This window comes from Aspergillus brasiliensis (assembly GCF_001889945.1).
Source record: "Aspergillus brasiliensis CBS 101740 unplaced genomic scaffold ASPBRscaffold_9, whole genome shotgun sequence".
Taxonomy (NCBI): domain Eukaryota; kingdom Fungi; phylum Ascomycota; class Eurotiomycetes; order Eurotiales; family Aspergillaceae; genus Aspergillus; species Aspergillus brasiliensis.
The window spans coordinates 732,211-748,867 of NW_027137450.1; the positions used below are offsets into that span (position 1 = coordinate 732,211).

Sequence of the window (16,657 nt, forward strand, 5' to 3'; positions counted from 1 at the left end):
TGAATACTCAATCAGAGGTGGAAAGGAAAGAAAACAACCAAGACAACGATTTTCCCCCATGAAACAACAATTGCTACTCGCTTAATAACGGACAAAACAGCTGCAATATCGTGGCAGATTAGTTGACGCGGAATGCATCAAAAATGACTGCACAAGTGTCAGTTAGTAAAGAAAGATGGGGCTGAAGATGATGGGTTTCAGCACTGACCTTCGTGGCCCCTGCGGCAGCCACTTCCGATCCACATCAGAGTGTTCAAAAATGCGTAACGTTCATCTCCAGTTTCCATGTTCAAGTTGATGCGGTATTTGTATGTATTGGGGTTGATGCTATCCGCCATACCGGGGTCGTTGACCTTGTCCAGAATATCCTTGGCTCCGGTCAGCCAGCCGTTGGTCTTCACAACAATGTATGCGGGGGGATCGTCGGCGGTTTGGAGCATGTAGCTCGCTCGGAGATGTGTAGAAGATTCCTTGGTCACGACCTGCGAGTCTTGTCCGCCAGGCTGCATATATGCGGTGAGTATGTTGCTGACCATAGCTCCTCAATTAAGCGTCACGACTTACCAGAACCACACCCTTACCCCATCGACCAGCCCACTGACCACCGACAAATGTTACCCAATCACGCTGACCCCAAATACTCTCACCTACAGACACCTTCGGGTTCATCTTAATGCTCATGCGGAAGTCCAGCTCCAGGGTAGGCGCGGGGATCTGTAGGGAACGCGCCACGTCGCCTTCGGGGAAGGTGTGAAGAAGGTTGTTTGCGGGGATCGAATCTTTCATAACACTAAGGTAGGTAGGGCATTCCAACAGGTGCTGACGCTGACGGCTGGTGTTCTTTGCGCGGACCTGCTGGCAATAGATGCATTGGACGGAAAGACACTGGTGGTGGTCTCCTGTCAGAGATAGGGTTCTATCGGGCAACATGTGGGCCATGTCCTCGCTCACCTTGTCTTCTTCTTTGGCACGGAATTCCACGAATGCGGCATGGACATCATCGAGGGGAGGGGCAGGAAGGTTCGAGGTCGAGTTCTTAGGCTTCGCTTTGGGAGTGGCACGAGCTGCCTGCTGGGGGCCAGAGGCTGTGGAGGCGGTTCCGGCTGGGCCTGATGTCGGGAGAGAGGCGCGACTCTGCATGTTCTGCAACGGCGTCTGCATCGGGGTAGCATGTGGATTGACACCGTTCGACATCATCGGACCGTTGGGAGTCGCGAGAGCACCGGGCCCAGGGCCAGCACCCGGCGCGGTGGCCGCAGCACCATTCGGGGTGGGAGGATATCCATTGGCAGCAGCGATGCCATTCGGGGCAGAGGGGGCGGACTGGGACTGGGCCTGGGGGTTGGTGTGGCCGCGGAGACCGGGACACTCGAGCAGGTGCTGCTTCTGGCGCGAGGTGTTCTTTGCGCGAATCTGCTGGCAGTAGATACACTGGACGGAAAGACACTGCGAAAGCAAACAACCAGGTTTGTCATGTCAGTGACGCCGGTGTTGGGCGGCGGGTTGAAATATTACGGGAAATACAGGAGTCACGCACCTTATCGTCTTCCTTGGCGCGGAACTCGACGAACGCCGCGTGAACTTCCTGGTCGACGGTCCGACCCATGTTCACGACGAAGGGGCTGAAGAAATCGATGGTGGATGGATTGGCCGGAAGAAATCAACTAGAAAAGAGATGAGAAGGGCGCTGCAGGGGATGGAGATGGGGGTCGACGTCGTGGGGAAGCAAAGATGAGGACGAGGCAGCGAGGACTCGGGGGAGCGAGAGTGAAAAGGAAGAGAGTGTTTGACGGCCTGGAAGAACAAGACGAGACAGAACGGGGACAAGACAAGACCGAGACGGTGGCGGTTAAGTTACGCGAGCCCGTCAGGACGAGACCTTACCATATGCGTAATTTTGATCCCGAGGGGTCCGTCCACAGAACCAGCATACCGAGATTACTGGTTTCGCTCAACTTACACTAACTACTAATCATACTAATGTAGATACGTTGATGGTTTGATCAATCCTTCACTGCCTCTCTTCCCTTCACCATTCATTCCTCATATATTCCTTTGTTCCTTTGAACAAAGTCCAACTCCGGCCTTGGGTGCCTCAAAACACCCTACCCTCAAAGTCAAATTCTGTCACGCGGCAGGCTGACCAAGCCCGACCACGTTCCCAAAATAAGCGGAGGCCTGAAGGCCTATCAGCGTAGGCCATTCAATGCATCGGGACAGGGAATACAAATAAATCGAGCAGAGCTGCAGCAGGGAGTCGATCATCTTTGAGAGATCATTCCACAGCATTGTAGATTATAGATCTGTTGTATACATCCATTCACCCTATAGATTGCTGTTCCCTAATACCTGATAAATATAGTTAGTATTCTACTACCGCGTTACTGGTATCGCCGTAAGGGTATGGAACGATCGGCACATTTACAGTTTCGATATACCGCGTCTCACAAGGCCACCACTTAAACGGCGGGACCGCGCGGATACTAAGTAAAGTTGCTGTGTTGTCTATCTAGTTAGTCCCCGTTCGTATTCGTCCAAAACATCAGTGATGACCTCAATTTTGCAAACCTGAGACATAAACGAGTGTCTTGAATCTAAATGTCATCATCCATGCTGGCATATTAATTTACTACTCGCGATCACAACTTCTTGTGACAGCGCAGTATGTTGTGTAAGGAACGCAAGACGCAGCGCGGCACAGCCACCGCCAACCTCGCGTGTCTTGCCGTGTCTTGGAGGAGAAGGAACCCCCTGAACATCATCACTTGCGCAACTTGGAGGAATGTGGATAGTAGTAATTTACGAAGTGTGTGAGATGCTCCCATTTGCTTCAATTGTGGAAGGTTGAAGATGCATCGTGAATATACTTTACTATTGTGATATGATGGTAAACGCTGTCTTGTATTTATCTGTATATTTTGTTTGTAGACCATCCAGATGGAAGCGTGTATTACTTACTACTCTCGTATACCATACTGGTATGGATCTAATCATGACCGTTGTTTTTACACCCGAGAAAAAAGACGACGATGCCTTTTCGACTACTTTCAAATAAAACTGATTCGTTTCATGAAAAGGTGCTTGATGGCTTGCAATATTACTGCCCACTCCGTCTGCGTTGGACCAGATCAGACTGGCCTGATCTTCCTTTGATGATGAGATCACCGGCCCACCGATCTTCCGAGACCAATCGCAAGCTTTCGTCGACGCCTTGTACTGCGTCGCTTCGTTTGTTGTTTGTATGTTGCATGCTCGCGTTTGGGCACTCTTTGTTTCAGATGTATGCTTGCGGTCCGTATATCCAGACGTCATCGGAACAGTTTCTCTACTTTGATTTGCCAATGCATGCTTGAGTCGGTCACTGAAAGTTTAATTTCCCAGCCTATGAGTAGGCTCTGGGATCTCGTACCGATAACAAAGTGGTGATGAGGATGCTTATTCAGTGGTATGAGGCGTCGGAAAGTTTGGTATAAGACTGTATTTTAGAGGCTTGGTCTCAGAAACAGTATGAGCAGTAAATGTGACAGATCAGTTATCTGAGAATCTTGATGGAGACATGTACCTCGCATGATGGAAGATCGTTGAAAAATAGAATGACACGTGCGTGTCTCTACTCAAAACAAGCAGGAGTAGGAAATAGTAGAGAAATAAGCACTCAATACAGATGAGAGATCCTGCAGCTAGAGCGGTGATAACAAATGATCAATGCTGTGCTGCCGTAGCCTCCTTTAGCCCCGGTATGCATATGTGGATTTCCCCGTACTTATATCGCACGCCATACTCTTCAGTGCTTTGATCCTCGTAGGCTTCTTGATGTACTGAAAGTACACCTTTAGTTGCAAGTGTAAGCACATGCATGAGGCCTTGGGTAGCCACGATGTGAGATGTCTTTTGCGGAGGAAGGAGTGTGGAGAACGCCACTGATCCAATCTCCCCGAATGGAACATTCAAATCATACCCTCCCTCTTCATTTGCAGGTATCTCTGTCATCAAGATGGTCTCCAAGTACTTGAGGAAGTTCAAGCTCTCTTGGTCTAGTGTCGACTTTTGTGATTCATCATTGAGCACTTGCAGGCCTTGAACAACAGAGTGTGTTTCGTGGCCTGCTCCCATTATCTGATCCTCATCAAAGGCTCTGTGATTCTCCGTTGCAAGCTCGGTGTGTAGATACTGGGAAATATCGAAGTCGTCAAGGTTGTCCAACTCGCCCAACTCGTTGCCAGGAATCGAGAGAACATTGAGCGCTTCCGCGTCGAAAGGGAACCCACGGCCAGCAAGCGGACTTGCGCTTGTAAGGCGGCTGCGTGCTCTTCCAAATGCGGTATCAGAAACTCCATGCGATGAAAAATCACTAATGCTGCCAAACCCCCGGAAGATGTTCGCAGCAGACGAGCCCTGTCGAGAGCTTTGGACAGATGCTGTAATGTTCCATGGCATCTGGATGGAGTTTTCATCGTGAAGAGAGGGTGGTGCATTGCGACCAATTTCGACGTCCTGTGTACAATATTCAGCTTTTGGCCCGGTAAGCAGAAAGAGCACGTCGAATATACAAACCTCGTTCCATAGTCTGTCGTCGTGACGCCCAGTTTGATATTCATCATCCACCCTTGGACGTACACGTCGTGTATCGAGATCGGAATCTCCTTCGACCGAGGGATGAACACGCTTGCGACCTCGACCATTAGGTTCAGGATTGAGCTTTTCATATAGATGCTCGCCCGAGAAAGAATGCAATGGGTGCGTGACATGAGACACCCCCACGCCCACACCGACAGAACCAATGCCTTGACCAAAAACCCAGAAAGCGGCATTTTTCTTCGCGAGGGTTGGAAGTTTGTTTCTCTGTTTTTGCTTCGAGGCTGCCGCCATGTTCTGTACATAGTTACTATTTAAGTGAGCCATTTCAGTATTTCGCAGTGCGATTTGATCATCTAAGCCAATGACTTTGGGGCCTCTTTTCTTTTGTTGCAATGCTACATTCGATTCCACAGCATCTTCATTCTCCACTACCTGGTCAAAGATAGAGGCGCGGTTGTGAGTGGTCTTCTGTGTATCAACGTTATCAGCTTTCAGCTTAAGACCTGGTATATCTGTTTCGGGTGCTTCGTCAAGCAAAACTGGCTATTTCACACTTTTGTCAGCCAACTGGATATGAAATAGCGGATACTAGGGCGTTACCTGATCTTCCATGAGAATGTTTTCCATTACATCCACCTTCATGGCATCTGTAGCTCGCTCTTCCATGAGTGGTATATCCCTTTGTAATCTTGACTCAGGCTGCAGGGATCCAGCAAGCTCTATGATATTTCCATCTTCATCAAATTCGAAGTCGGGTTGTAATATCACTCCGGATTCTTCACCAAGCTGGAGCGGTTCAATGCCGCCAAAGTCAATGCCTACCCCTCCATACCGGCTTACACTAGTACCTGCGCTGAGGCCATCTACATCCCGCAGTGATCTATCAGCCGAAGACAAGTCCAGTTTCAGGCTTGCGGTCTGAGAAAAGGCAGATTGGCTCAAATCTGGGGTCTGGGGCCACATCCTACTTGGCTGTTGGCTTAGATCCAGATCGATCGAAAGATTCAAGCTCGAAAAGTCTAGTCCCAAGCCAGGGAGGTTATTCTCGGGAAGGAAGCTTGGATCATAGGGTAAAATAAGCTGATCTGGCCTATATATTGATAGTTAGCTTTGGAACCCTGTCGCAATGTCCCGTAGGTAGTAAGACAGCAGGAAAACATACCTAGCCTTTCCTGCCGTAGGGTCAAGATAACCTCCCGGGAGAACCTTCAGCATAGCTCTCATCTTGTCATGCATTGCTTGGGCATCATTGAGGGTGTATCCACACTGCTGGCTGTATACCCTCGACACCCCATATCTAGAATAGCATGGTCCGATGAGTAAAGTGATCCTCGAACCTCTCCGCAAAGCAGGAGATCTTACAGCAGATTCCCTTGAAGCCTCAAAGCCATCGGAGCCACCGGGTCCATTATGACACCACATGTCTTGGGGACATCCACATTCAATATAGCCTTTTTGTTCAACTTTTTCGTGACGGATTTCGAGCCCAAGGTAGCAACAAGCCTGTAAGGGTTGTAGCCAGTATATCAAAGCTAATAGGCCTAAAGAGGGAGCACGACAACTTACCAGACCGTAGCAACTCCATGTTCCGGAGAAGTGAGAACTATACATATCAGCACCATCTCTCGACATCAGCATTTTACAAATTTCTAAGTCCAAGCCAACTCCACATCTAAGTATATTGTAAACCAAGTCCACTTACTCTCATGACTATAAAACATATCGACCTCGCGTCCTTATGCGCCTTGAGGAACGGCCCTCGACGCGTCCCTCAGGCTGGTAGTCGATTTATTAATCACCGCAAGCGATTTTAGACGCGTAAGGGCACTTCAATTGTTGATTGTATCTAAAAGCCGCGTGACGAACCTCATTAGCAGATGGTAGTGTGAGAAGAGAAGGGGCCGGGCTAACTTTGATTTGGTTTGAGCTAGCTGAACTAGATCAGGTTGGTATATTCCACGCCAGCAAAGGCAGTCCCAGCTTCCGGTCTCGACTGTACGAGCTTGTCAGCTAGACTAGCTGCTTTTCGTTGTGGCAGGGGGTTCAGCCACTATTGGGACGAGAGCTCAAAGAATGAAGTTAGATAGGTATAGGTTATTTGATCCCACTAGCAAGATAGATGGACTGTGGGGCTCAGCTGATGAGACAAAGTAATCAAATACCAATGAAGAGAACTGAGGGGTGGAGTCATGAGTGAGAAATGTTGGTGGACCTCGAAGGAACTGAGACGCGAGTGGGATTCTAGCAGGTGACAATGAGGATACGACATCAGAGCATGGGAGTGAACTCAGAACCCACTTACTGTAAGGACGGAAATTGGAAAGGAAAAATGGGGCATGTTTAGCTTACAACGGAGAGAAACTGGAGTTTACCGGACGATACTCGAATTGCATGTGCACATCAACAGAATAGATCTGTCGGGGTCAATATACGTCGCGTTAGAGGCAAACGGTTACTCGCATCCAACCGTGTGATCACTTTTCTGTCATCATCCTTTCTATATTGCTACATTAAACCAGCGTCGATAAACCCAAAGAGACATTATACAGAGAAGGTGCTTTTCGGTGTCCTTTTAAGACGACACAATAACGAGACAGGATAACAACTGAAGGAGCCAGGGGTCTATTGAAGATGAAAGAACCGAGAACTGAGAAGAAATTGAAAGAAAAATCAAGTTGACTATGGAAAATGAAGGAAGATATAGGTGCTGCTACAATTATCTCCAACCCATAGCAACCGAGAAAGATGCACGTGGGGTATGAGACACGCAAGAAAGATCAAACCAGAACTTAGAAACACGAAGGACGATTTTCTCGATTTCCAAAAAAATAGGCCCCCGTATGGGATGGGGTTCTATACCTACCCCGGACCAGATCATAGTACATGAGGTGTATTTAACATATAGGAGACACCTAATCAAGAGGGATGCCCTGGTATTCGCCGTAGCCAAGGGCAAGGTTCATGTTCTCTGTAGTGGACATGTTAGCTTTTGTTTTATCTGTGTGACTCCAGGGACGGTTGGACTGAAGGACTTACGCAGGCACTGGGTGGCGGCACCCTTGAGCAGGTTGTCAATGGTAGCACACACGACGACCCGCTTGCCGCTGGAGTGGACAGCAAAGCCACCAACTTCAACGCCGTGGCGGCCAGCAATGTCCTTGACGGAAGGAGGCTCGCCAACGATCTTCACGAGCTTCTCACCAGCATAACGATCCTGGTAGATGTTGCGAATGTCACGAGAGCTCATCTCCTCCTTCAGGGGGATGCTGATAGTGTGCTGTATAGAAAGTCAGCTTCGACTCGAAAACAATGTCAGGTAGCATAGAAATGGAGGGTAGCGTACGTGAATGCCCTGGAACCAGACAGCGACGTGAGGGATGAACGCAATGCTGGTGCCGAGCTGCGCGCTGATCTCCTTCTCGTGGATGTGATCAGTCAGGCTGTAAGGGATGATGTTGTTGGTGAGGTTATCCACGTCGTTCTTGGGGCTGGGCTTGGTGCCAGCTCCGGAGTAGCCGGAAACACCAAAGACAGTGGGCTGGCCACCCAGGAAGGGCACAAGGGGCGCAATTCCAATTTGGGCGGCAGTAGCGTAGCACCCGGGGTTGGCGATACGAGTAGCCTGGGCGATCTTGGAACGGCTGACCAACTCAGGCAGACCGTAAGTCCAGTTGCTGTCGAACCGATAATCGGCACTGAGGTCGACGATCACGTTGCCCTTCTCAGCACCCTGGTCCACGGCATCAACAAACGGCTTGCAGACACCGTTGGGCAGAGCCATGACCCAGCAGTCCACATCTCCGTTGGAGGACATGCGCTTAACATCGTCGGGGCTGAGGTTCTCGTAGATAATCTCACGCTTGTCGTAACCCTGCAGCTTCTTACCAACCAGCTCGCGAGAAGAGACGTGGCACAGATCCATGTGAGGGTGGGCGTTGAGCAGGCTGATCAGAGCCTGGCCGGTGTAACCACGAGCTCCAATGAGAGCTACCTTGGAGGGGCGAGTGTTGGACATGTTCTTCTCACCCAAAGGAGGGTTAGGGTTCGTCGTGGCGTAGGTCCTGACGGTCTGGACAGGAACCATCGGGCGAGCGGAACGAGCGGCGCGCAGAGCATTGCTGGTAGAGGAGAAGGCACGCTTCTGCTCAGCAGAAGCACCGCTAGCACCAAAACCCTTGCCAATGTGAGTGGCCGCCTGCGCAGCGCGGTGCAGCCTCGACTCGAGGTTGATGTCTCCAAACATCTGGCGACCGTTCTCGTTGAACTCCTGCACCAGCTGCTTGACTTCCTCACCGCTCTCGACACCGTACCAGAAGAGAACCTCTCCCTCACGGCTAAGGCTGCCATCAGCCTTGTCAAAGAACCAGGTCAGGTTCTCATCATCCTCCTTGACGGTCCAGACAAGCTTGGGGTAGTCCTTCTTGATGGAGGCAAAGACGTTGTCGGCAACGTTTGTCAACCAGCCGGACTTGGTGATGGTGAAGGTAGCCAGGTGAGCCAGGGAAGAAGTGGCGTCCTTCTGGGGGGGAAGGACAACGGCCAGCGCCTCCATAGGCTCATCGTAGTAGACCTTGAAGTCACGCTCCTTCAAGCCTTCGACATAACGGTCGACAGTGGCGCGGGCATCCAGGCCCTCGCGGTCACGAACCAGGACCTCCTTGAGCTTCTCGAGATCCTCGATGTCAGAGAGAGAAGTCTTGGTGTGGACCTTGTTGCCTCGGCGGATCAGCGTACCGGCTCCCGAGTCGGTGAAGAGCTCCTTCTGCAGATCAGCAGGGTGGATGATGGCAACGCTGGAGGTACGAGGAAGGTCGCTGAGCAGGTCCTTCATCTCCTTGATCTTCAGGCGGGTACCGTGACGGACCCACCACTGAGTCATCAGGTGATCGTACTCCTCGTCGAGGTTGATCACAGAGATCTTCTCACCGGTGTCGCCGTTGAACAAGCCACCCTTCTCAGCAAGGTAGACAATCTTGAGCGGCTGGAGCGCACGCGCCAATTCACCGGCAGCCACATCTGCGTTAACGTTCAGAACCTGACCATCGGGAGTCTCGGCCATAGACGTAAGAATGGGAAGGCAGCCAGCCTCAATGGCAGACTCAATTGGCTTCTTGTTCACGCCATTGATCTTGCCAACCAGGTTGTACTTGTCCTTGTCCAAGTAATCAGCGGTGAAGACACCCGCGTTGAGAGGGCGCGCGCGGACACCCATGCGCTCCAACTCCTCGATCAACTTCAGGTTCTCCTCCAGGAACAGCTTCCGGGCCAGAGCCAGTGTCTTTCCATCGGTGACTCGGATTCCATCTTCGAACTGAGGTTCGACGCCAGCGTCCTCCAGCATGCGGTTGAGCTGGGGTCCAGCACCGTGGACGACGATCGGGTACAGGCCGACATGGTTCAGGAACGCAAGGGCGGAGGAAAGAGTCTGGAGGTGTTCGGTGATGATGGCACCGCCGACCTTGATGACAGCGAACTGCTGGGAAGAAACGGAGGTGAAGTGGGAGAGATACTGCTGCACCTCACGCTTGGAACCGATGTTGCTCAGCAGCTGGACAACGGTAGAGCGGGTGGAGGAAAGCTGGGGGTCAGTGGCACGGGAGTAGTGGCGACTCTGCAACAGAGGAACGGCAGAGGCCTTCAGGGACTGGCGAGCAGAAGCGCCGCCCAGTCTGGCAGAGGTAACAGCATGCTGTGCGGAGAACGCGCGGAGGGGCTTGCTGGAGGAAGCTCTCCGCACGGCGGTGCGAAGGGAGAACATATTGCCAGCCAGCATGCGGCAGCTTCTGAGGCCTAGTCGGACAGGAAAGGTCGAAGGGGAGGGGAGACCTGGGAGGGGAGACGGGGTCAGAGAGGAGTTAAGAAGTAGTGGCAGTAGTAATGGTAGTTGAGAGGAGAGGTGGACGAGGAGGGAAAAAAGGTTGTGCGGAGGTGGTGGTGCGGGTTCATCAGGGAATTTGCCGCAACCCCCAAAGAGTTTGATCGTCCAGATAGAGATTATCGGCCACTCCTCGGAGCGGGCGCGCGCCCTTTGGAGAGGGGAATTATTACTCACTAGTTAGCTCCGACCCAATGGCTGGCCGCAATCGCCCTTGTTCGTGAGTGGGTTTTTCCTTCTTTTCGGCCGTGAACTCTGCCCTTTGGTTGACTTTTAGTCTAAGCCTTGGGGGTTTAATGAAGCCTTTTCCAATGTCCGCTCTTTGCCGCGTTCGGGAGCACACCCTTTATATCTCTCCCACGCGAGCCTCGTTTTTTAGGCTGTTTTCACAAGCTCCCCAGGGACACCTGGACCTCAATCGATCTGTCACTGTATATGAGCGAATTTTGATCTGGCCACTGGAATAAATTGCGCAAAGCCCGGCTTCAAAAAGTACACAGTCGAGGGATAAACGCCAGTCCGCACAAGTGCCCGAAACGCTGGCCTTGGCTGCGACTTTCGGAGCCGGGTATCGAAAAGTGACTCACCACATTATTCAAGCCGGTTCCAATTCCGGTTCCCTTCGCTCCCATCTCGACCTCGCTTCCCTCTTTCCCATCAACACACGTAATAGAAACGAGCATATGGATCCCGACGATCCCCTATGATCAATTTTCATCAATCAATAATAACTTCTGATGCCGTTATCAGATCTCGCTAACTGCCGACAGCCTTCTCCTCAGCGAATGACAGCCTATAACCGTCCTGAGTCGCTGGAGTCGTGCTCCAGCACGACTCAGACCATAGGTGTCAAATCCGTCAGTGCAGATGGATCCTTCTCGTTATCTGATCCTCCCTTTACCTAACGCGTCCAACAGGGTATCTACATTCCATATTAATGTGGTCCACATCTCATCTCTTCGGTCCTCTTCTTCCGACCGTTCCTCACTTTGCTTTTTGCGTGGGGTACGGGTTTATCTAAGGCTGGTAATCTCCTCCGTAGAAGTATCCGCAATACGAGAACACCTACCCGTGTCTTAGCTACGATGGGTCTGTCGATGGCCTTGAGTGCTCTGACCGTCTCCTCGTCAGGTCTCTCCCGACATCCCTCTCCCTCCCTCTCTATGCGAGTACAATTCTTAAGGGAGAAAATTAGACTGCCTGTACTATACTCGGAGTATACTCTTGGGTGTCATCTGGAGCAAAGGTCCATTAAAGGCTAAAGGAAAGACACAAAGGAAATACATAAGGGGAAAAAAGAAAAAAAAGAAAAGGGGCAAACATAGGAGACCAAAAACCAACAAACAGCACTGATACTTGAACACAAGGAAGCACCGGAGTATCATTTACATCTTCACCGTCGATGGAATCATGTGGCATAGCCTCAATCTCCAAACCGGCTCATAGCGTCCATGGCGTATAGAGACAACAAGACTTTATTCGTGAGAACGAGGTTGACGCCCGATAAAAAAGCAGGAGGTATTAATAGCTGGAAACAACGGCTTCGTCTCAACACAGATAAACCAGGGCCAGGCGAAAGAAAAATCGTCATCCATTCCCAAGCCATTCATGACTGTCGCGCTGTGTATTCGTAGCTTTAATGTTTGGTAGCAACAACTAAAAAGGGGGGAAAGGTGTTAGCGCAGTCCGGGATGCTTTACCGAGTCCAGCTTGGTGGAGTGCTGGAGAACAACGCAGATCTTACCTGCAGGGACGATAATCACAATGAGCAGAATAATGATACAAATGATAAGACACACGCGCATCTTCATATCCTTCCACCACATTTGCTTCCTCACGCGGTTGGCACCTCTGCGGAATCCCTGCGCTGATGTTGCCAAATTGTCCGTCTTGTCCTGAAGGGAGTCTAGACGTTCACCACGTTCTGAAACTTTGAAGATGTTGGAGCGCATTGTATCAACGGTTTCTTGAATTTTCTACAAAGAAAAGAAACACAGCGTTAGTAACTGCTTTGCGACAAGAAACCACGGTAGACGCAAGTTCAATAGCATCCACAAGACCGGGTGACCTTTCAGCCCCGATGAACTCAGATGGAAATCCAAATAGGCACCGAAAAGCTGTCACGTCCTATCCAGTCTGGGCGACATATCCTTGTGGTACGATAAGAGTTGGCCGCGAAGCGTTTCGGCAACTTACTTTGTCGATTTCCCTTGTCCTGGGGTCGCCATTCTGCGCGGCACTGGCGCCGGCGGCCCCATTGGAGCCAGAGGGGATGTAGGGGTCGTAAGGCTGCTCGGACATGATTCTTGTGCGCGATAGATTCTATGTACTCGATATTCGGGGTGTAGGACCTGGCAAGTCACCAGACTACCTAGCTGGAGAGTGACGGGCTGCTGCCTGTTCCTGTCGTAGGGGATGAGGCGGGAAGTCGCAACGACAGGCTCGATGACTGAGAGTACGGTGGAAAGCGAGAAGGGTGGAGGTCGGAGGACGGGTTGGAAGGTGGCGGGATGATGGAATGCAGGAGGGAAAGTAGGATGTGTTATTGAAGGGAAGCTGACAAGGTGTGATGAATCGCCGCCCGCCTTCTGGAGATTACAGGCGTTTCGGTTCGGTCGGGGCGGTTTCACGTGACCCGCGGTCTATTGGGAAGGACGCCCCGGCAGGCAGCTATTATTATTTTTTTGCTTAGTGGTGAGACCCAATTGGACCAGCCGCTGTGATGGAAACAAAGAGAAGGGGTATAGCCAAAAGGTTGAGTGGCTGTATAGACTGCTATTACTTTGTTTCTATTGACTACTACTGCCTACATGGAAAGGAGAGGATACTCTGGCAATATCCACCTACGTTAGATGGAATCAGAAGTTCAACTACAACTGTCAATAAAGTCGATGTATGTACTAGGTGCAGTAGCAGGGCTGAGGTATGCTTGCAAATGTTGTAGTAAGAACAATACGAACAGAATTAGCAACACCAGTTGTCCGTCTATTGGGCACCATTCACTACTTAAGTGGATGAAGTATGGCAACGGTCTGCCCGACCTCATGCGTTGCTTAAGAAACACGCCCTATTAATTATGTGGCGGTGCGTCCTCTGTTAAGCATGCTGCGCCTTCCGTCACATGCATCACGTGGCAATCCTGCCTTAAGGAGTATGGACTGTGGACCCTTCTTCCATTAAACTAGATAATAGATACGATAAGGCCTACATTGCCGGAAGAAACTTGCCAACTTCTGCATTCTTCATCCTGCTTAAGACTTGGCTAGATGTTTTGCCTATACCACTATAACCACTTTGATTGGTAAAAGTGTTCTTAGTTTCAAGCTTTCCCCCCCTTTACGAATGAGAAATATAAATGAAATAACTGGAAAGGGTTTACTCAATAGTTAGCTTAGTGGCTCTTGTGCTTAACGATACCTTCCTTCACAACCTCCAGAAGAGTAATATGGTCAGTTAATGCGCTAAGTGACTAGCAGTACTAGGCACAGCAACACTTTGCATGGCCACTTGATCGAAAGATGCATAAACTTTCCGAACGGACGCCTGCAGGCCAAGTATATGAGCGATTTATATGACTCCCTTAACTTACCACAGAGGGTATCGATTGATGAAGTTGATCTTGATATCAGTTTCTTTCCGCCGCATATACATGCTAATGCGCTTGCGTACGGCTCTGGAGAACATGCATATAGCTGTGCTGTACTGCGTACCACAGCTGATATCGAGCATCGTCTTTCCCGGTCTACGCCAGCTGTATACCCGTAGATCTTGGTCTCACGTAGCAAAGAGTCATATACAACTAGCATTCAACCAGGCTAGTAGCATCCGAATAACCTCGAAATAACTTATTCTGAAGACTGGTATATTGAGCTTGCAGCCAATTGACGCTCATGTACTACCGGAACAGTAACGGAAGTATCCCGCCAGGTCATCATCATCAATAGAACACATTCAGCTGTCAGTCAATGTAGTGCTACAGGAATAGCACAAGGGGCACAGTAGTAGATGCAAGTGTAGAAGTTCCATTCAGTCATTGAAATATAATACAGTATAGACCATAGCCCCCCAAAAACTCCGCAACCTCAGAGCCAAATGCTTCCCCGACAATGCTTTTGGTCATGTCCCAGGTAGACGCAATGGGTATAAATACAAGGACGATGCTGAAGTTAATGGTTCTTCCTAGCATCATGTCCGATCCAGCACATCTCCAGCAAAAAAAGAAAAGGGCCAGTCACAGCAGATTCACTCCAGTGAGATCTACCTCCGCGACAAGCTTATTTCTCACCCAGCAGTTCCTTCCTCATCTCCTCACGTTGTACCTTAGCATCGTCCCTGGCCTGGTTCCGTTGTACCTCAGCCTCCACGCGCTTCTGTTCCTGTTGTTCCTGAGCCGCGTACCAGACTAGACAAGCAAGCCATGACATCAGTATAACTGCTCACAAACATCTATCCAATTAAAAAATGGGTAAAAAGGGGACAATAACGCACTCGACTTATCGGACTTGGACCATTGCTTCAACCGGGTAACATATTCATCGAATTCCCGAGCTCGGCGGTCACCTTCCTCCAGACTCCGCTTCTGAAGATCCGGGTTGTAACGCTTGAACAATTCTTCGTCGGTTGGGCGGATGTATTGGACGAATGCCGGACCGCCGACACAGATGACGATGCCGCTAACTACCCGTTAGAAAATCGCGCGGCAAGTACGGAAAAGTTTGGGAAATGGATGCGCCTTACACGCCGAGCATCTTCATCCAAGTTCCTGCCCGAGACATGGTGAGGATTTCTGGAGACAATTGCTTGGTTGGAACGACGAGTGATGTAAGGCAGGTGAAATTGCCTGCTGTAAAGGGTTAGAACCGAGGTAGGCTGATGTCTTTGTTGTGAACCCACAGCAGCCACAAAGGGGAAACGTCCGGGTAGAGTGTAAGTGCGTCTGCTCGTCAATCGGACCTCATCAACATCATCATCGTAATCACGCACACGGGATTCGGCAGCGCCGATCCATATGTGTGGCGCAGTAGTGGAGGCTAATGCAGGTGGCGCATGCTGTGGCCGTTCCTGAATGTAACCAATTAAGAAAGCGAAGTGGAATTCGGGCTGACTTCCTTTTTGCTGGCAGTCCCGAAGGGAAAAGTTCTGCTGCTCCACTCACTATGTCACTACTAGAACAACACTATTAATTTTGTGCGAATCAGCAGCTGGTTCTCAGGGGCGGGGTCAGATAATAGCAGAGATTCTCTCTTCGTCCGTTGAATGGTTCTCTGTCACGTCTGAATGTCTTAGACATCGGTCCGCTCGGCATTGGTATATCGATTTCTATTTATGAATCACAGAGAAAAGTAGGTATCGGTAAAATTGCTTCATTGGTTGAATACTTGCGATGTATAGAGCAATGGTACTTACTCATTTGGGTCATGTGCAGCTTCATTCCAATCGTGGGACTACAACCGCAGGTGCAGCTGATCATTATCTTAATTTAGAAAGTCTATTAGTCAAATGCTTTTTACTAACAAAGAGAAATGTCCTGCTAAACTTTCAGAATAGTGTACATTCTCAACTACGAAGTGTTATGTGGATAGATGCAAAGTCACGGCATATCATACCCACTCTAAGGAGTACATTCGTCCAGACGCAAGGTCTGCTTCGTTAGTCCACATTAGTATCTTTCGATGCGACTTATCTGATACGTACGTCAACGCGGCAGGGGTAGCTAGTCTAATATCTGCGAAGGCAACAGATGCGCTTGGTCAATGAATTGATTTTTGTTAGCCGTAAATTGTGCCGGACCATCAGCACTTTGTACCCCATAAGGCTCGACGAGCCACTTGATACTACTAACTAGTTAGTGACTGGGGTAGGTTTATGTAAGATGGGTTGCTGATAGATAACATCATAGGCTGATTGACGGACTCCGAGTGTCTATCCTTCATTGTAATTCGACGCATGGAGCTCTGTCGTATTCGTAAAGGCCAATAGAAATGCAGCACCCACGTTTCGAACGGAGATTGCGCTGGGGTTTGATCCATATTGACCACTGTCGTTGTACTAAACTAGATAGGAGCCCCTCAAAGATTAACTGCCTACTGATTACCCATTGGTACAAGCCTTCCAGACCCCTGATGATCGAAAGGCTCAAAACCTTGCAGCGGTTTGTAGGTGATAGGCAAATAATTGCTGTTCGAAATATTCGGGCACGGTTGA

The 16,657-nt window shown here is 50.0% G+C and overlaps 5 protein-coding genes across 5 annotated transcripts; all 5 read right to left on the reverse strand.

Moving 5' to 3' along the window:
- Positions 1-118: 118 nt before the first annotated feature.
- Positions 119-1,606, reverse strand: ASPBRDRAFT_31896 (uncharacterized protein; the record flags this gene model as incomplete). Its single annotated transcript, XM_067622952.1, has 4 exons — positions 119-147; positions 209-503; positions 565-1,446; positions 1,538-1,606. The coding sequence occupies 4 exons, from the start codon at positions 1,604-1,606 to the stop codon at positions 119-121; spliced, it is 1,275 nt and encodes a 424-aa protein (XP_067477259.1).
- Positions 1,607-3,702: 2,096 nt separating this feature from the next.
- ASPBRDRAFT_181595 (Rad21/Rec8 N terminal domain protein) lies at positions 3,703-6,299 on the reverse strand (the record flags this gene model as incomplete). The annotated part of the gene is made up of 7 exons (XM_067619950.1): positions 3,703-4,494; positions 4,555-5,121; positions 5,179-5,668; positions 5,741-5,875; positions 5,941-6,081; positions 6,145-6,181; positions 6,281-6,299. 7 exons carry the CDS (start codon positions 6,297-6,299, stop codon positions 3,703-3,705), a joined length of 2,181 nt encoding a protein of 726 aa, XP_067477260.1.
- A 1,191-nt stretch (positions 6,300-7,490) lies between these two features.
- On the reverse strand, positions 7,491-10,351 carry argEF (bifunctional acetylglutamate kinase/N-acetyl-gamma-glutamyl-phosphate reductase; the record flags this gene model as incomplete). The annotated part of the gene is made up of 3 exons (XM_067618205.1): positions 7,491-7,546; positions 7,615-7,855; positions 7,922-10,351. The coding sequence occupies 3 exons, from the start codon at positions 10,349-10,351 to the stop codon at positions 7,491-7,493; spliced, it is 2,727 nt and encodes a 908-aa protein (XP_067477261.1).
- Positions 10,352-12,037: 1,686 nt separating this feature from the next.
- ASPBRDRAFT_45358 (SNAP receptor SNC2) lies at positions 12,038-12,723 on the reverse strand. The gene has a single exon (XM_067625378.1). The coding sequence runs from the start codon at positions 12,403-12,405 to the stop codon at positions 12,130-12,132; it is 276 nt and encodes a 91-aa protein (XP_067477262.1). The 5' UTR covers positions 12,406-12,723; the 3' UTR covers positions 12,038-12,129.
- A 1,737-nt stretch (positions 12,724-14,460) lies between these two features.
- On the reverse strand, positions 14,461-15,562 carry ASPBRDRAFT_45360 (uncharacterized protein). Its single transcript, XM_067625379.1, has 4 exons — positions 15,347-15,562; positions 15,191-15,296; positions 14,942-15,126; positions 14,461-14,855 (listed from the first exon to the last, which is right to left on the reverse strand). Exons 2-4 carry the CDS (start codon positions 15,226-15,228, stop codon positions 14,728-14,730), a joined length of 351 nt encoding a protein of 116 aa, XP_067477263.1. The 5' UTR covers positions 15,229-15,296; positions 15,347-15,562; the 3' UTR covers positions 14,461-14,727.
- Positions 15,563-16,657: the final 1,095 nt, after the last annotated feature.

What these genes read in the sequence shown, in the direction of transcription:
- ASPBRDRAFT_45358 (XM_067625378.1), bottom strand. Translation starts at nt 12,405, where the DNA reads ATGCGCTCCAACATCTTCAAAGTTTCAGAACGTGGTGAACGTCTAGAC.
- ASPBRDRAFT_45360 (XM_067625379.1), bottom strand. Translation starts at nt 15,228, where the DNA reads ATGTCTCGGGCAGGAACTTGGATGAAGATGCTCGGCGT. An exon ending in TGGATGAAGATGCTCGGCGT is followed by an intron (nt 15,127 to 15,190) that starts GTAAGGCGCATC and finishes ACGGGTAGTTAG; the next exon opens with CGGCATCGTCATCTGTGTCG. An exon ending in GTCCAAGTCCGATAAGTCGA is followed by an intron (nt 14,856 to 14,941) that starts GTGCGTTATTGT and finishes TTGCTTGTCTAG; the next exon opens with TCTGGTACGCGGCTCAGGAA.